The sequence below is a fragment of the Gadus morhua genome, chromosome 8 (genome assembly GCF_902167405.1).
Source record: "Gadus morhua chromosome 8, gadMor3.0, whole genome shotgun sequence".
NCBI classification, from domain to species: domain Eukaryota; kingdom Metazoa; phylum Chordata; class Actinopteri; order Gadiformes; family Gadidae; genus Gadus; species Gadus morhua.
Window position 1 is genome coordinate 22,005,241 of NC_044055.1, and position 14,500 is coordinate 22,019,740.

The following is a 14,500-nucleotide window of genomic DNA, read 5'->3' on the forward strand; positions in this document are numbered from 1 at the left end:
GGCCGATTATGGCAACACTGCCGGTGATCTTCATTCATTTCGCGCGAAAACCGCCATGGAAATGAACTGCGTTTCACGACGGAAAGACAAGTCAATAGGCCCATGGTCATGGCACATCAATCCGGGGATGCACCAATCATGGCAATGTCGAAGAGGCAAAATGCCAATAAAATAAGATACAACATGAGGAATATTATTACATTTGTTGGATTCTGTAGTTAAAATGTAGGCTATTGTTTCTCTTGAAAATAATGCTGAAATACATTAGGCTACCCCGTAACACAATACATAATAGGCTACAAAATAATGGAGGACCAATAAGCAACTGCAAAACCGGATTATCCAAAATAATGTGCCCACCATTGACATTGACAACCAGTTTGTGTGTGTGTGGTCGGTGTGTGTGTGTGTGTGTGTGTGTGTGTGTGTGTGTGTGTGTGTGTGTGTGTGTGTGTGTGTGTGTGTGTGTGTGTGTGTGTGTGTGTGTGTGTATCCTTATTATTAAAAATAAGGATAATAATAATAATAATAATAATAATAATAATAATAATAATAATAAGATAAATAAATCAAGATGAACACTATAATACGGAAGAGTACGGAAGAGGATTAGGGCCACACATGTAAAAAAAAATTAAATTCTGACTTTAATCTCAGAATTCTGAGAATAAAGTCAGAATTCTGACATTAATCTCAGAATTCTGACATTAATCTCAGAATTCTGAGATAAAAAGTCAGAATTCTGACTTTAATCTCAGAATTCTGACTTTTTTCTCAGAATTCTGAGATTAAAGTCAGAATTCTGACTTTATTCTCAGAATTCTGAGATTAAAGTCAGAATTTAATTTTTTTTTACATGTGTGGCCCTAATCCTCTTCCGTACTCTCAGGACTCTTTTCTCAGAATTCTGAGAAAAAAGTCAGAATTCTGACTTTAAAGTCAGAACTACGGTTATCTGTAAGGACCAACCTCCGTGGGAGAGACACTTTGCTTTATGCAGTAGGAGGAAACCTATGGAAAGCCAAGAAGGCCACAATCCGGCCCTAGAATGGCGCGGTAAAAGTGCACGTCCCATAGCCAACTCACCAAGCTCACCAAGTCCAGTATTCAGAATTCAAAGCATTTATTCACAAATACGTTCTATTTTTTTGACAAGCGGAGCCGACAGTCCTGTGCAAGTATGCAAATTAGCCATGTGCGCCAAACAGAAGATAGACACAATGTATAGAACTGATTGTTGTGCATTGTTGTGGATATGTAGGCTGGTTAGTTGTGGTTGTTTGTGGTCTTAGTGAAACAGCTTTGCCTTGGAGTTGGAGAAGTGGGAGTGATTGTGTGAATGTGCGAGAGAGAGCGCACCTGGCGTGGTGATGTTGGGCTTGTTGTGGGCTTTTATGTGATCAATGATGTATCTGTCTGATCGTATTAGCTGTAGATGGATGGTTAAATAATGTCACAAGATCGGTCATACTGCAGGCTCTCATTTGCAAATGCACTGATTGTGTGCCCGTCTCCAATATGCTATATACCTGGCATTTATTCAGTTCATGTTCTTCTGAGTGCGCAAGAACGGTGCCAATTATTGTCGTGTTTGCATTGTAATGCACAACTTGCCCTGTTATAAAATAACGTGCATCCCAACAACTTTAGCCAATGCAGGCTCCTATTGCTTTACCAGTGTGTTTAACGTGTGTGCATGTGTGTGTGCGTGTGTGTCTGTGTGTGTGTGTGTGTGTGTGTGTGTGTGTGTGTGTGTGTGTCTGTGTGTGTGTGTGTGTGTGTGTGTGTGTGTGTGTGTTTGTCATTTGTCATTTAATTTTTTTTTACATGTGTGGCTCTAATCCTCTTCCGTACTATTACTCCCTCCTTCCCCAATCTGTCAGAATTTAGTTGGTCCACAAGTGCGCACAAATGCGCAAACGCTCAACATGAGAAATTGAAGACCGCGATTATGACAAATGTTTGGTATAGCATACTAACCAGGTTCAAGGCATGACATAACTTTAGACAATGCAGCCGCTTGAGACATTGAAGGAGTTACTTGCCTATCTGAGGAGGAGACCAAACCAAACCATAGTGCTGTGCTGTGCTTTTTGAATTGATAGACATTTTTAATTGGGACATTTGAATATATTGCTCACTGACCATACTGATCAAGTTAGTAAATTACATTTGAGAAATCCCCTTAATTATGTCTGATATTTTTTTCAGGGGGACAGCATGTGGTGGGGGTGGGGGGGGTGGGGGAGCTTTGAAGTATGGTGCCCAGGGGCATTATAAGAGGCCAAATATGTATCAGATATGCTTTAAATGGAGCATTAACCATAACACTTATGCAGCCTTTAAAACGGTCTGAGTTTCCGGAAGGTTCAGAGGTTTGGACCTTAAGGTCGGAGGAAAGTGCTTTGAACACTCTGTTGGGTCATAGTTTTCGCTCTGAGTTTCGTGTGGAATTAAAGCTTCCGGAGTCCTCTGAGATCGCTTGACAACAATGGCTGCCCATTTCATTGATAGACCAAAGTGAACTTGCAGCAAGCACTAGAGGAGAACTTAACACCCATTCTAACATTTGCATTACGATACATTATAGCTTACTATTATAAACTTCACCTGATAATTTCAACCATTCAACCATTGCAAACAGTTCTAATAACTGATTCATCTGATTCAGCAAAGAAGCGCAAAGAGGTCCCTGTGGGCATCCATACTTGTTATTATGAAGTGCTTGCAATGGTTGAACATGAGCGAGGATTTATTTAGGTGATGTATTTAATTGTAAGCTATAATGTATCGTAATGCAAATGTTAGAAGTCTATCAATGTAATGACAGCGAAATGGGCAGCCATTTTTGTGACATGAACTCGTAGGACTCGGGTAGCTTTACTTCCACACGAAGCTCAGAGCGTAAACTCAGACTCAACAGAGCGTTCAAAGCACTTTCCTCCAAGCTTAAAGGACAATTCCGGTTTTTTGAACATTGAGCCCCCTTACTGGTTGGCCCCGGATGAAAAAGAGTTGTTAACACCGAAATTTTTAATATTGGTCCTGTCTCGAGTATTTGGCTTATTTCGAATCGCCCCTGCCTGCCTCACAAAGGCGGGCTATGGGCATTCACAAACACCCCTTGATGTTGGTTTTCAGAAATGTGAAACTCATCAAATGGTTAGTGGTGTTCGTTGATGTTCCTCATCAAGTTTTGTAGCTAGAAACATACAGGGCTTTTTCTAAGAGTGTATAGCCTATATCATGCGATATGTCCGGCTGGGCTGGCCATATAATGCAGTACCCTGCACGAGAGCTGCTAGTTAGCACATATTCGTTGGTAACAGAACTGTTATGATACGTGAACCTCCATTATAGCTTTAGCCATGTTATACCTTTGGTGTAGTTCCCCGCTTGTAAACTTGTTTGTAAATAGATCGCTTTGTATTTTTTCAAGGTTACAAGCGTTAGCAAACAGCATTGTTATGTGGCTTGAGGCTTGATGACCCAAGACGGCTCGGCCTGCCTGCCCCGGTACAGCCACCACCCACATCGGAACTTGTGCGGGTACGTGTTACGAGGAAATCCAGAGAACCCTCAAGAAGATGTTACACAATAGCCGTAAGGCGAAAAACAAACCATGAAGAACTGTCACTTGCATTTCTTTCAATATCCCAAATAAATATTTTTCTAACCAAAGTGTGTATTATTGAACAAATGAAACGTTTACTCGTGTCTGGCCTCTCTGTCGGTCAGTCTCCCTTTTCTCTCTCCGACATTGGGTTTCTCTGTCTCTTTTTAGTCGGCTGATCCATGATGAATGTAACAATCCCTTCGCTACTTGTGTTTATGTCGAGCCGGTTCCGTGTTTGTGGGTCTGTAGTGCCGTAAAGCAATTCGGTGCTTTGCGAGACCCGAGACTCCCGCGATAGTGAGTGCCGGGCCTCGGCAGAAACTTGCATATTCCCTTTTTCCGCCGATATGCGCTAGGGGGAGTCGAAACAGCGACCAATCGACCCATAAAGTGTTATAGAACAATCACAATAACTCGAGGGGGATCCCGATAACAGTGTCATTGCTCTTTACTGCATTGACTATCAAAGGGGCGCTCACACAGCTTGTCGTTGTCTTGGGGCCCCAGGCCAGCTCGGGGCCCCAAGCAACTGCTTGGTTTGCTTGCCTTCTCGCGACGGGCCTGCTCTTAACCTGTTATGTTAATGTAAATTAAGCCAAAAAAGTTGCATAGTTCCCCATTAAGGGGTGTTTTGAATGCCCATAGCCAGCCATTGTGAAGCAGGCAGGGGCGATACTGATATTTGTAATTCAGTTTTGTGAATTACAGATATATCTAATTAAACTTTGTTTATTACAGATATATCAAATTCAGTTGTGTGAATTAAAGATATTTCTAATTCAGTTGTTTGAATTACAGATATATCTAATTCATTTGTGTGAATTACAGATATATCTAATTCAGTTGTGTGAATTACAGATATATTTGACTGTTAAAATTATGAGGGCTCATAAAAGGCAATTGTCTTTTATGAGCCTTTATCCTTCTATACTTATACAAAGACTTAAGTCTTTGTAGAAGCGTGCGAAAGAATTAGCAATAAGGAAATTAATACGGAAAACAACCAAAGAAAGGGATGATTCAAATTAGTTTAAAAGTCTTTTGAGGCGAATTCTATAGTCATTAAATTCTTTGAAATGTTTTCAAAGCAGTTTAATAATAGTAAAAGTTTTTGTAAATCCAACTCTTAATTGTCAAATTGATATGTATTTTGTTGACTGCTTTAGTTAATGCTTCAAGAGAATATTCAATAATGGTTTTACCAATTCTTCAATCTTTAAAAGGATAGCATAGTAAACATTCATTGTTTCTTTCCGTGGCACAATTTGTCCTCCATACTCAATAGTTTCATTGTCAACTGAAGTTTCCAGTTCAGAATGAGGGGAGTGATATTTCCCAGCAGTTAGAGCTGTAAAAATAGCAACACCAGAATGCATTTAAGTCAGGTCTGACCTGTTCAGCCAGGTTATAACCAGGCTCAGTGTAAATAATAGGCCTATATTATAAATAGCTTTAGTTATAGCTAGTTTATAGTTATTTTCTGAACTTTTTAACCTGTGCAGAAGCTATGATTATACTTCTCTGCTAAAAGTCAGACACTTCCACGGAAGATGGGAGCAATAAAAATGGGCAGAGCAGGAGGATTATCATTTCGAAATTGTTGCATGGTGCAAATTGTTTTGTCCGTGTTTTTGTGTGACCTTGTGTTATGTCCAAACGGTCAGACAGTGTGGAGAAACCATCAGTCTCTGGGATTCACAGAATCATCATTGTCTGAAGGCCACAGAAAAGCAGGAGCCAGTGTGGGTAAATCATTTATTAATCACCGTAAACAAGTTGATAGGCTACTTGGCAGGTGTGAGTTTTTCACCGACAGCGTAATTATCTGTTTATCCGAATGGCCCTATTTTATCAACAGGACAGTAAATGCTGTTATGGTTATTTTTTAGTAATTATATGTTTATTCACACAGATTTTGGTGAACAGGGCCTTTTTCTAAATCCCTTTCTCACATATATTCATTCTCTTTCTCTCAAGCTTGGGGACAGCCTATTGAAGACTAAACCTGAAGTAATGTTTTTTAAGTTATCGCAATTACACCGATAAACATAGACACTGGAAAGATGAGACAGGAGATTGTGTTTAAGACTTGTAATTTCCAGACCATGCTAGTCTCCTGCAGCCCTTTCACAGAACAACCGACGCCTCTGGTAATTTATCCCCATCCTGCCATGGAACGAGTGGTCCCATATAAAGGATTTAGGGGTTGTGAAAGGTTAGCGACATCCAGGCCCCAGCAAATCGTTGTTGTAGTTGCATGTGTTCTCAGTCCAAGAATGCAAAAGCTCCTTGAAGAGAGGAATTCATTTTCCAATGCCCCTCTGTTTGTGTAATCACTTCTGGTTGTACGCCAAAGGTTCAGGGTTTGTTCAGGCAGTCAGGCAACAAAGGTTCAGAGTTTAATTTGCTAAAAATTGAGCTCTAGTTTGGAATAAGTCATGCGCATGTACTCACACACTCGCGCACGATGCATGCATGCACCCGCCCACACACAAAGTCTTAAGCAATAACAAAATAAGAAAGGATTTGTTAACAGAACATTATAACAGAACACACACACGGATGTAAAGCTTGTTGAGGAGGGTTGTAATGATATTTTCATCTTATTCCATCTTAAATCCACACCCAGCACATCTGCGTGCGAGGTTGGGATGTTTTCCGTTCCCTATCACTCAAAAGGCTCAATCGCCACATAGACCTTAAGTATAGTTTATTGTCTCTCTTCTTTCACAAATGCTTCAAGTGCTTCTGAGAAATAAATTATACGATTTGGATGTTTCTTAAGCTCCTCTTTGAGGTAGATTAGGGCTGTTGCCCCATGACAACAGAAGAAAATGTTAGTTTTAGCCCCCATTTTTTTCCCCACTAGGTTCCACTGACATCCCTAATACAATCTATCCAAATGACAGGGGTAATGTATTTATACAACACGGTTTCTTCGAAGTTTCATGTTGGAAGGCTTCTAAAACCATGATAAATCCAATCCAATTTGCTAAATTCAACAGATTGGTGGCTTTACCCCCTTTGACACATATGGACCCTGCATCTGCTCTGAAGCAGTGTGTTAACGAACAGAGGTAATAAAAGGCCATCGTATGTGTATGTTTTAGAATATGTAAGATTAATGCTTCTAATGACCTGTTTCTTAGAAATATTTTAAAAAAATGAAGAAGCTGAAAATAGTTTAATTAATTCCTAAATTTTAGGCCTAGTTAAACTCAAAAACAAACCCGAGTAACAGATATACATGAAAAACAACAATGAGTCCATAAATGATCCTATTATCATTATTAATTACATCCACAATTCATTCTTTTAAACTTAAACCTTTTCGCCATGATTGCCACATTAATTTAGAGATTTAAATTGAACTGCAGCTGGCTTTTGAAAAAATAATCTCGGCACTTCTGCCTCCTTTCAGCTTTGATTCAGATGTGTTCTTTGGCTCGAGACATTTCTTCCACAGGAAACCCATGTCTACGGCTAGTGCTGACACAGAGAAGTGAACCACAGGCACACCTGTACACCCATGTAGCGGGAACTGATTCTATCAGACTGTGGCTACAGCTGCTGTGAGCAACCTTTATTTGGGCGCAGGCGGCCAGTGTGACTAAAAAGTTATTTTAACCAAATCTGAACAACCGTTTCCTTGTTGAAAAGTTGCACACTAAACAAATTACCACTGCACATTGAAGATGACTGCAATAGAATAACAGGCTCAACAGACGAAGACTCATTGTGTGTCTGGAGAATAATACTGAGGATAATACAAATATACTAGTTCAAATAGAAACATCCTGTTCTCGAAGGCTGGGGGTGTGAAGTGTTAACAGTTTTCAACAACACATTGTTCTTTTTTAAATGTGTTTTCTGTCCTTCCATAGTTAAATAAAGGTTAAGGAGTGGCAGTTCTATAAATTATGAGTTACAGAACGTAACACAGTAACATAACAAGATTTAATGGTAGAAGTTAATCAAACGATAACGATGACATTTCACCTGCAGTGAAGGAGTTTCCCCCTACACAACAGATCATGAGCGGTTGGATGATGCAATCCCATCGGGGACGAGGGCAGGGGGGACCAGTGATGGCTGGGCTGGACGTATTTGGCATGCAGCTGTAAACCACTGATATCTTATCAACGTCAACACAGGCCAAGCATAACGGTACACCTTGAAGGCCCTTTTCACGACTTTCGTCACCAATAACTTTCGGAAGCTCATGGTTATTTTTGCGCTCAATAACTGAAGATATTGTGAAGATTTTAAAGAAGTACACATTTGGTCTTGTTGGTCATTTGTATCTTCTCACTTTTTCTTGTACTTTGGTCTCCAATTAAAAACACCATTTCTCATATAATTTTCTGTTAGTATTCTTAAACTGCTAATACTTTGGTATCCATACCAAAGTTAAAGATAAATTGTATTATATATGCAATAAATATTTTGGTCTTAGGCTGAAAAAACATATCTCTATTCTGTTTAAGGCAATGCGTCTTGTTTTTCATGTGATCGCATGCCATGGAAGGTTCATAATACCATATGGACCAAATATGGTCCATATACAAATATTTAAAAATAACCAATATTTGCATACCAAGACAGACTGTTAAGACGGATAGCGGAACAGTGACCACCAGTGGAGGAAACGAGGAACAGCATCTAAAAAAAAGAAATCGAGTAAAAAAATATTTTTATTCAACAAAAGTATCGGCCTCAAAATATAAGACATGACCTGAAGTGAGTCAATGCATGTTGAAGTCTTACCAACCCTTGATACATCAAACTACATAACAGGTCAGACACACCGCTCCAAGCCTGAGGCCCGCAGGCCTGATGTACACCCGCTCACATCACCCGTCAAAGGGTCGCCATGGGTCACAACCCTGTGGCATAGGGTTGTGACTTACGCACAACCATACCACGCACACACAAATAATATCACCCCTCGTCACTCTCGCTCAGGTCACTCTCTCTCAGGTCCTTCTCGGAGGTACGTGTGTGCATACACACACACACACACACACACACACGATTAGTCCCGGTTCTAACATGCACACACGTACAGCGTTTATTTCAGTGGTTGGGGCGATAGGGGAAGGGCATGGCCGCCATGAAGGGCTGGGCGGGGTACTGGGAGTGAGGGGAGGCCAGGGGCTGGTGGGTGGGGTGGGAGGGGATGGGGGAGTGGGGGCTGAAGGCCATGGGTGGCGTGTGGATGTTGTTGTAGTACATGACCGGCCCCGACATCACCAGCTGCAGCAGACTGTTGACCACACACACACACACACACACACACACACACACACACACACACACACACACACACACACACACACACACACACACACACACACACACACACACACACACACACACAGTGATACAGTACATTTGTCATCTGATATTTTGGAATAGTATCGTTGATTTTCTGATGAAACTAAAATGCGTGTGATTAAGAAAAGGTTTGCCTTACTTGTTGTGTGGAAGCCGGGAACAGATTGCTCTGAGGTCCTCTGTTGAGAAATAACAACAAGACATCAGCGACTGGTTCCCAAAATAAACGATCTCAGCTCGTATCTCATTATTTTCAAACAAAGCTCATCTGAATGTTACACCATTGTTTGCCCAAGGTTGCTTGCCTACTGCTTCCCAACATCAGCCCGTAATTTAAATGTCTGGGTGCGTTCCTCACCACGGCACGGAGGCAATATGAATAAGATGTACTCTATTAAGCCCCGACAGGAATTGTGTGGTAGCTTGTAGTAGCTCACTCGTGGTGACGAATCATTAAGCTTTTGGTTCATATATTCAGCTTTCTAATCTCATAAAGTAGGTACAAAGGACGCTTAGCAGACTTTTCCAACCTTTTTAATATCCAAAATGTATCAACCATCTACAGTTTGTACAGCAAATCAATAAGCAGACCTAGTTTTAATAATCAAAATGGTCGTCAAGTTTTGACAGGTTTAATTTTTTTTTTTTTTTTTTTTACGTTTTGTGATTGAGCAGTACCAGCGCCGCCGGGAAGAAGAAGGCCGACAAAAAGCGGGCGTTACGGCGACTCTAATACCTCCACTAGTGTGTGCGCGCGCGCGCGTGTGTGTGTGTGTGTGTGTGTGTGTGTGTGTGTGTGTGTGTGTGTGTGTGTGTGTGTGTGTGTAAATACATTGAAGCGTGCAGATATTTGTTTCTTTTTTTTAGTGGTTTTCTAGAAAACCACTAGCATGTCATCTACTGAATGGGGATATACAGGGGGTGATGGATGAGTACGTGGGGATCCATCATATACATTACAACCTTTTATGAGCATGAAAAGTGATGAGAGAAACAGGATGTGAAATATATCCATAACTGAGGCAAAGTTTTTTTGAGGCAAAAGGTTTCTTTTAAAAATCAAAAAAAAAGGCATTAATGGCGAAAAAAAACAAAAAAACTATTGGCACACAATTAAAAATAACTTAAATGATCAAAATAAGCAATTCCCCCTGAATACCAAAGAAAAAACTATAACGTTCTTGCCTTCCTTATCAAAAGTCTAATCAATCCCTGAAGAAACACTTTTGTGTAGAACAATACGACCGCTGGACAACTTCTGGGACTATTTTCAAGATTAGTATTATTTTTAACATTTAAGTATTTGGGTCCTTAGGCTCTGCACGTCTCCATATGCGCAGGCACAGAAAAAGACAGCCACGCTGCTCTCGGGTCCTCTACCTGAAGGCAGCCACTGTGGTAACTAAGCCTCAGATTAAAAAGATTGAGTGACAGTTCATGGTCATTGTTGTGCATTTAAGTCTCACTGTTGCAAAGCAGCATTTACATTTTTCTTTTTTTATCAAAAGTGACTTACGACCACCATTCATTTACACACCGACGGCGGAGTCAACCCCGGCTCGTCGGGAGCAGCAGTGAGGCATCTTGCTCAGGGACACCTCGACAATCACAGAGAAGAGGAGCCGGGGATTGAACTAGCAACCTTCCAGTGTTTTTCTCTCACCTCTAGAGCAGAGCAGTGCCCCGTTGGCCAGCGCCACCTGCAGGGCCTGGGCCAGGCGGTCCAGGACCAGCTGGGAGAGGACGTGGGCATCGCTCGACGGGCCGTGGCCGTGCTTGTCGGCCTGGTCCAGCAGGCGCGAGAGGTCGGAGGTCAGCGTGGCCAGGGTCTCCAGCTGGAGGAGTGCGAGGCGGCCAAACAGCCCCTTCTCGTTGAGGATGTTGGGGAGCAGCATCAGCACCTGTGAGGAGTCAGGGAGACCTTTAGCTTTGGTCTACTGTCTGAGGAGTCAGGGAGACCTTTAGCTTTGGTCCACTGTCTGTGGGGAGTCAGGGAGACCTTTAGCTTTGGTCCACTGTCTGAGGAGTCAGGGAGACCTTTAGCTTTGGTCTACTGTCTGAGGAGTCAGGGAGACCTTTAGCTTTGGTCTACTGTCTGAGGAGTCAGGGAGACCTTTAGCTTTGGTCCACTGTCTGAGGAGTCAGGGAGACCTTTAGCTTTGGTCCACTGTCTGTGAGGAGTCAGGGAGACCTTTAGCTTTGGTCCACTGTCTGTGAGGAGTCAGGGAGACCTTTAGCTTTGGTCCACTGTCTGTGAGGAGTCAGGGAGACCTTTAGCTTTGGTCCACTGTACGTGAGCCCTAGTGTGTTGTTAGAGCTCTCAGCGTGGCTGCTTGTCATGATGTAAAGCACTTGTTACAAAAGCTTTCAAAAGGGGACATAATAAAGGCGTTTCATCAAAGATTTCAGAAGAGGCTTAATACAAATATTGAAGAGATAAAACAGGCTTGTGTCTTCATCCACCCTTTCACTACAGATGTCCAACATTGCTGATGAGACGTTGCCCTCGATGCTCAACTGGTAGAAAATGGGCATCAACACTGCCGGGTTAAGGGGTTTGATTCCCATAGTGGCCCGCCATGCTAAGAATGTATGCGTTCATGACCATGTTTGGTTTAAATGATAACATGGTTCACGACCAAGCGTCTTCCACAGCTCCTCGCACCTGTAGCACGCTGAGGTGCAGCGTGGAGAACAGCGGCCCCGCCTCCGTCTCGCTGTCCGACGTCCCATTGGTCAGCCCCTGCTTCTTCCCTCTCCTGTAGGCCAACGGCGCTTTGACACACCAGCGCACTAGCCCGCCCAGCGGCGTGAGGTCCAGCGAGCTGATTGGCTGGCTGCCAGAGAGGGGCGAGTTCAGCAGAGTGATGAGGACTAGGTGAGGGTCGTCCTGGAGCCACGACACGATCATCTGGAGGAGCTCTAGGGGAGGTGTGAGATCCTCTGCAGAGACAAAGAGCAGCATACCAGATGGTCCACTCAGTCACCTCATTGTGAAGATCACAGTTTGTATGTCAGGGAGAAATTGACCACTTATCGCCAAAGGGATCACAAGAGAATGAAAAAGGAAATCGAAAAAATCAAAATATTCAATGTCCTGCTTGCCGAATGTGCTCATGAGTATCAACTCCTCTTCTTAGACGTTAACCCTTGATGTCTTATTACCAATTTGGATGTTAAGTCGATAAAGATTACTCTAATGGAAACATTTCCAATAATATCATTATTGAATGTCGAAAGAAGCTTGAAAAGTGACACAATTATAAGCAAACTTATAAATAAACTAAGCTTTCCCTGTTGTCCAGAAATACCTTGCGGGTACTGTGTTTGTGTGTTTTTATCCCGCCGTCATTACATAATCACAGACACTTTAGGGCCTACAGGGGAAGCTATAGGGCCCAATAGAGCCCTATAGCGTCTGGCCCTACCTTTTCACCAGTCTGTCGCTTTACCAGCCTGGCTCCCGTTCCGTGTGACTAACTACACTACCACCTCTGACACATGCGGACACACATTCACACCACCACCAGCGGTCCTGTGGCGTGCCGGCTACCTGTGGTGAGGTCGTAGAGGGTGGTGACGGCGGTGACGAACTGGCAGCAGAAGCGCGGGCTGGAGCTGTGGATGTTCTGAAGCGTGGACATGGAGCCCGGCACCAGGCTGCAGTAGTCGTCCACCAGCACCCGGGCCAGCCTCACGCAGTAAACCCGGTGGCTCCTCTGGAGACACACACACAGCACTGTTTGGACTCGCCCAAAGATTTGAATCTTGCATTGCCGTGTACGCCAGTATAGGGCTGGGCGATATACCGGTAGTAACATTTATACCGGTATATTTTTGAAAGAGATATGTGGTTGAGACAATATCGCCATAACGGTACATTGTATGTTATTTTGATGTTGCCTTGCGAGCGCTCTCTGAGCCTACAAGCCATGTTCAGCTGCTCCATCCCGCCCCTTACTTGTACGTAGTGTTCTCCCACCCACGTTACGCATCACAACAAACTTTGACCAAATCATGTTGGTAGAGAATACGGAACCCGTAAAGGGTTTTTAACGTTTCTCGTGCGCACGAGAAAGTATCTGGTTCTCAGGCAAATGTATCTGGCGCTCACAAGAAAGTATCTGGTGCTTACGAAAAAGTATCTTGTGAGCATGAGAAAATATCGTACGCATATCCCTGGCAGCGCGCGCGCGCGTGTGTGTGTGTGTTAGGAGAGCGAGCGGTAGCGTATGTGTCAGTTAGAGTGAAGTAATGGCCGAGGCTGTTTGTGTGTAAGAATAAGTACCCAGCCTGTCAAGAATCGGTGGCCGCTTCATTCCGACCATATTCCGACCTATAAGCAGACCCACTGCCTCCCCTGTGCGGGTTCTGTATGTTTCAAACAGGCAACACTATTGTTTTTTTATTACACGGCTCTTGTCAATGCCGTGGAACGCTCCGTTCACTTGCATGGGCCCTTCACAACTTCAGGCGGTGAATTGATATTTTATAATTCACCGTTGCTAAGTACAATTGATCGCTGTCAATGCAAACAAAGGTTTTTTTGCCTCTAATGACGTCTTTGGTATCACTCCTCAAGTAGTGCGGTAACTTGTCAGCCCCAGCGTCTTCGGTTGCTAAGCGACATCAACGTCTTTGGCAGACTATTTCTCTGCTGATCAACACTACGAATGCTGGTTACAAATAAATTGTAAAAAGACACACCATGAAGTTATTTTTTGTTAGGCAAGTAGCCGTGTTATAAGCGGGATAATGTATAGAACGTCGTCGGTCATTATCGAAAATAAGCCCCTTCAGGGCGAAGCAGGACCTGTCCTGTCCGGCCTGTTCGCCCTGTCGGGGCTTATTTTCCCGATATTGACCGGCGTTGTATACATTATCCCTTACATATCTGTTGTTAAAGCACAGCTGTGCTACGTTGAGCAAAAAAATAAAATACTAAACCGAAAAAATGGTGGATGGTGAATACTTGTGGATGGGCGTTAAAACTACACACTTTACCCATTTTATTCAAAATATCGTTATAATATCGTATATCGCCATTCGAACTAAAACTATTGAGATATTAGTTTTGGTCCATATCGCCCAGCCCTACGCCAGTGTGTGTGTGTGTGTGTGTACTCCAGGGTGTACGTGTGTGCCAGCGTGTACAGTGTGTGTGTGTCAAGATTTCTGAAGGACAACACGCACCTGTAGCCAGGTGGCGGCGCACTCCAATATGGGCACACGTCCCACGGCGACGGACATCGACACCAGCTTGCTGAGCAGCGCCATGCGGCTCTCGTCCGCCTGGTTGCCCTGGAGACTGAAGAGGGCGGAGAACATGAGCTGGCGGACGGTGTCGCGGCTCTGCTCCTGGAAGCAGCTGCACATGATCTCCAGCAGCTGCAGCTCCTGCAAGGCACTCATCCTCTGGAGGCACAAACACACAGGACATATACATGAGAGGTTTAAATGTATACAAAGCTAATGTATCATGTAGTTAAGTTGTAATTGGCGGTGTAATTCCTGAATTCATTCTGAACCAAATCACTGATTTACGAT

The 14,500-nt window shown here is 43.2% G+C and overlaps 1 protein-coding gene across 2 annotated transcripts in view; it reads right to left on the bottom strand.

Moving 5' to 3' along the window:
• Positions 1 to 8,292: 8,292 nt before the first annotated feature.
• ints15 (integrator complex subunit 15) overlaps positions 8,293 to 14,500 on the bottom strand; it is a 7,372-nt gene continuing 1,164 nt past the window's right edge. For both annotated transcript variants that reach the window (XM_030364402.1, XM_030364403.1), the window contains exons 3-8: positions 14,147 to 14,368; positions 12,507 to 12,672; positions 11,619 to 11,896; positions 10,617 to 10,854; positions 9,093 to 9,132; positions 8,293 to 8,882 (exon numbers count right to left, since the gene is read on the bottom strand). In XM_030364402.1, the coding sequence (XP_030220262.1) occupies positions 8,693 to 8,882; positions 9,093 to 9,132; positions 10,617 to 10,854; positions 11,619 to 11,896; positions 12,507 to 12,672; positions 14,147 to 14,368 (1,134 nt within the window). In that variant the 3' untranslated portion in view covers positions 8,293 to 8,692. The remainder of the gene's footprint in view (positions 8,883 to 9,092; positions 9,133 to 10,616; positions 10,855 to 11,618; positions 11,897 to 12,506; positions 12,673 to 14,146; positions 14,369 to 14,500) is intronic.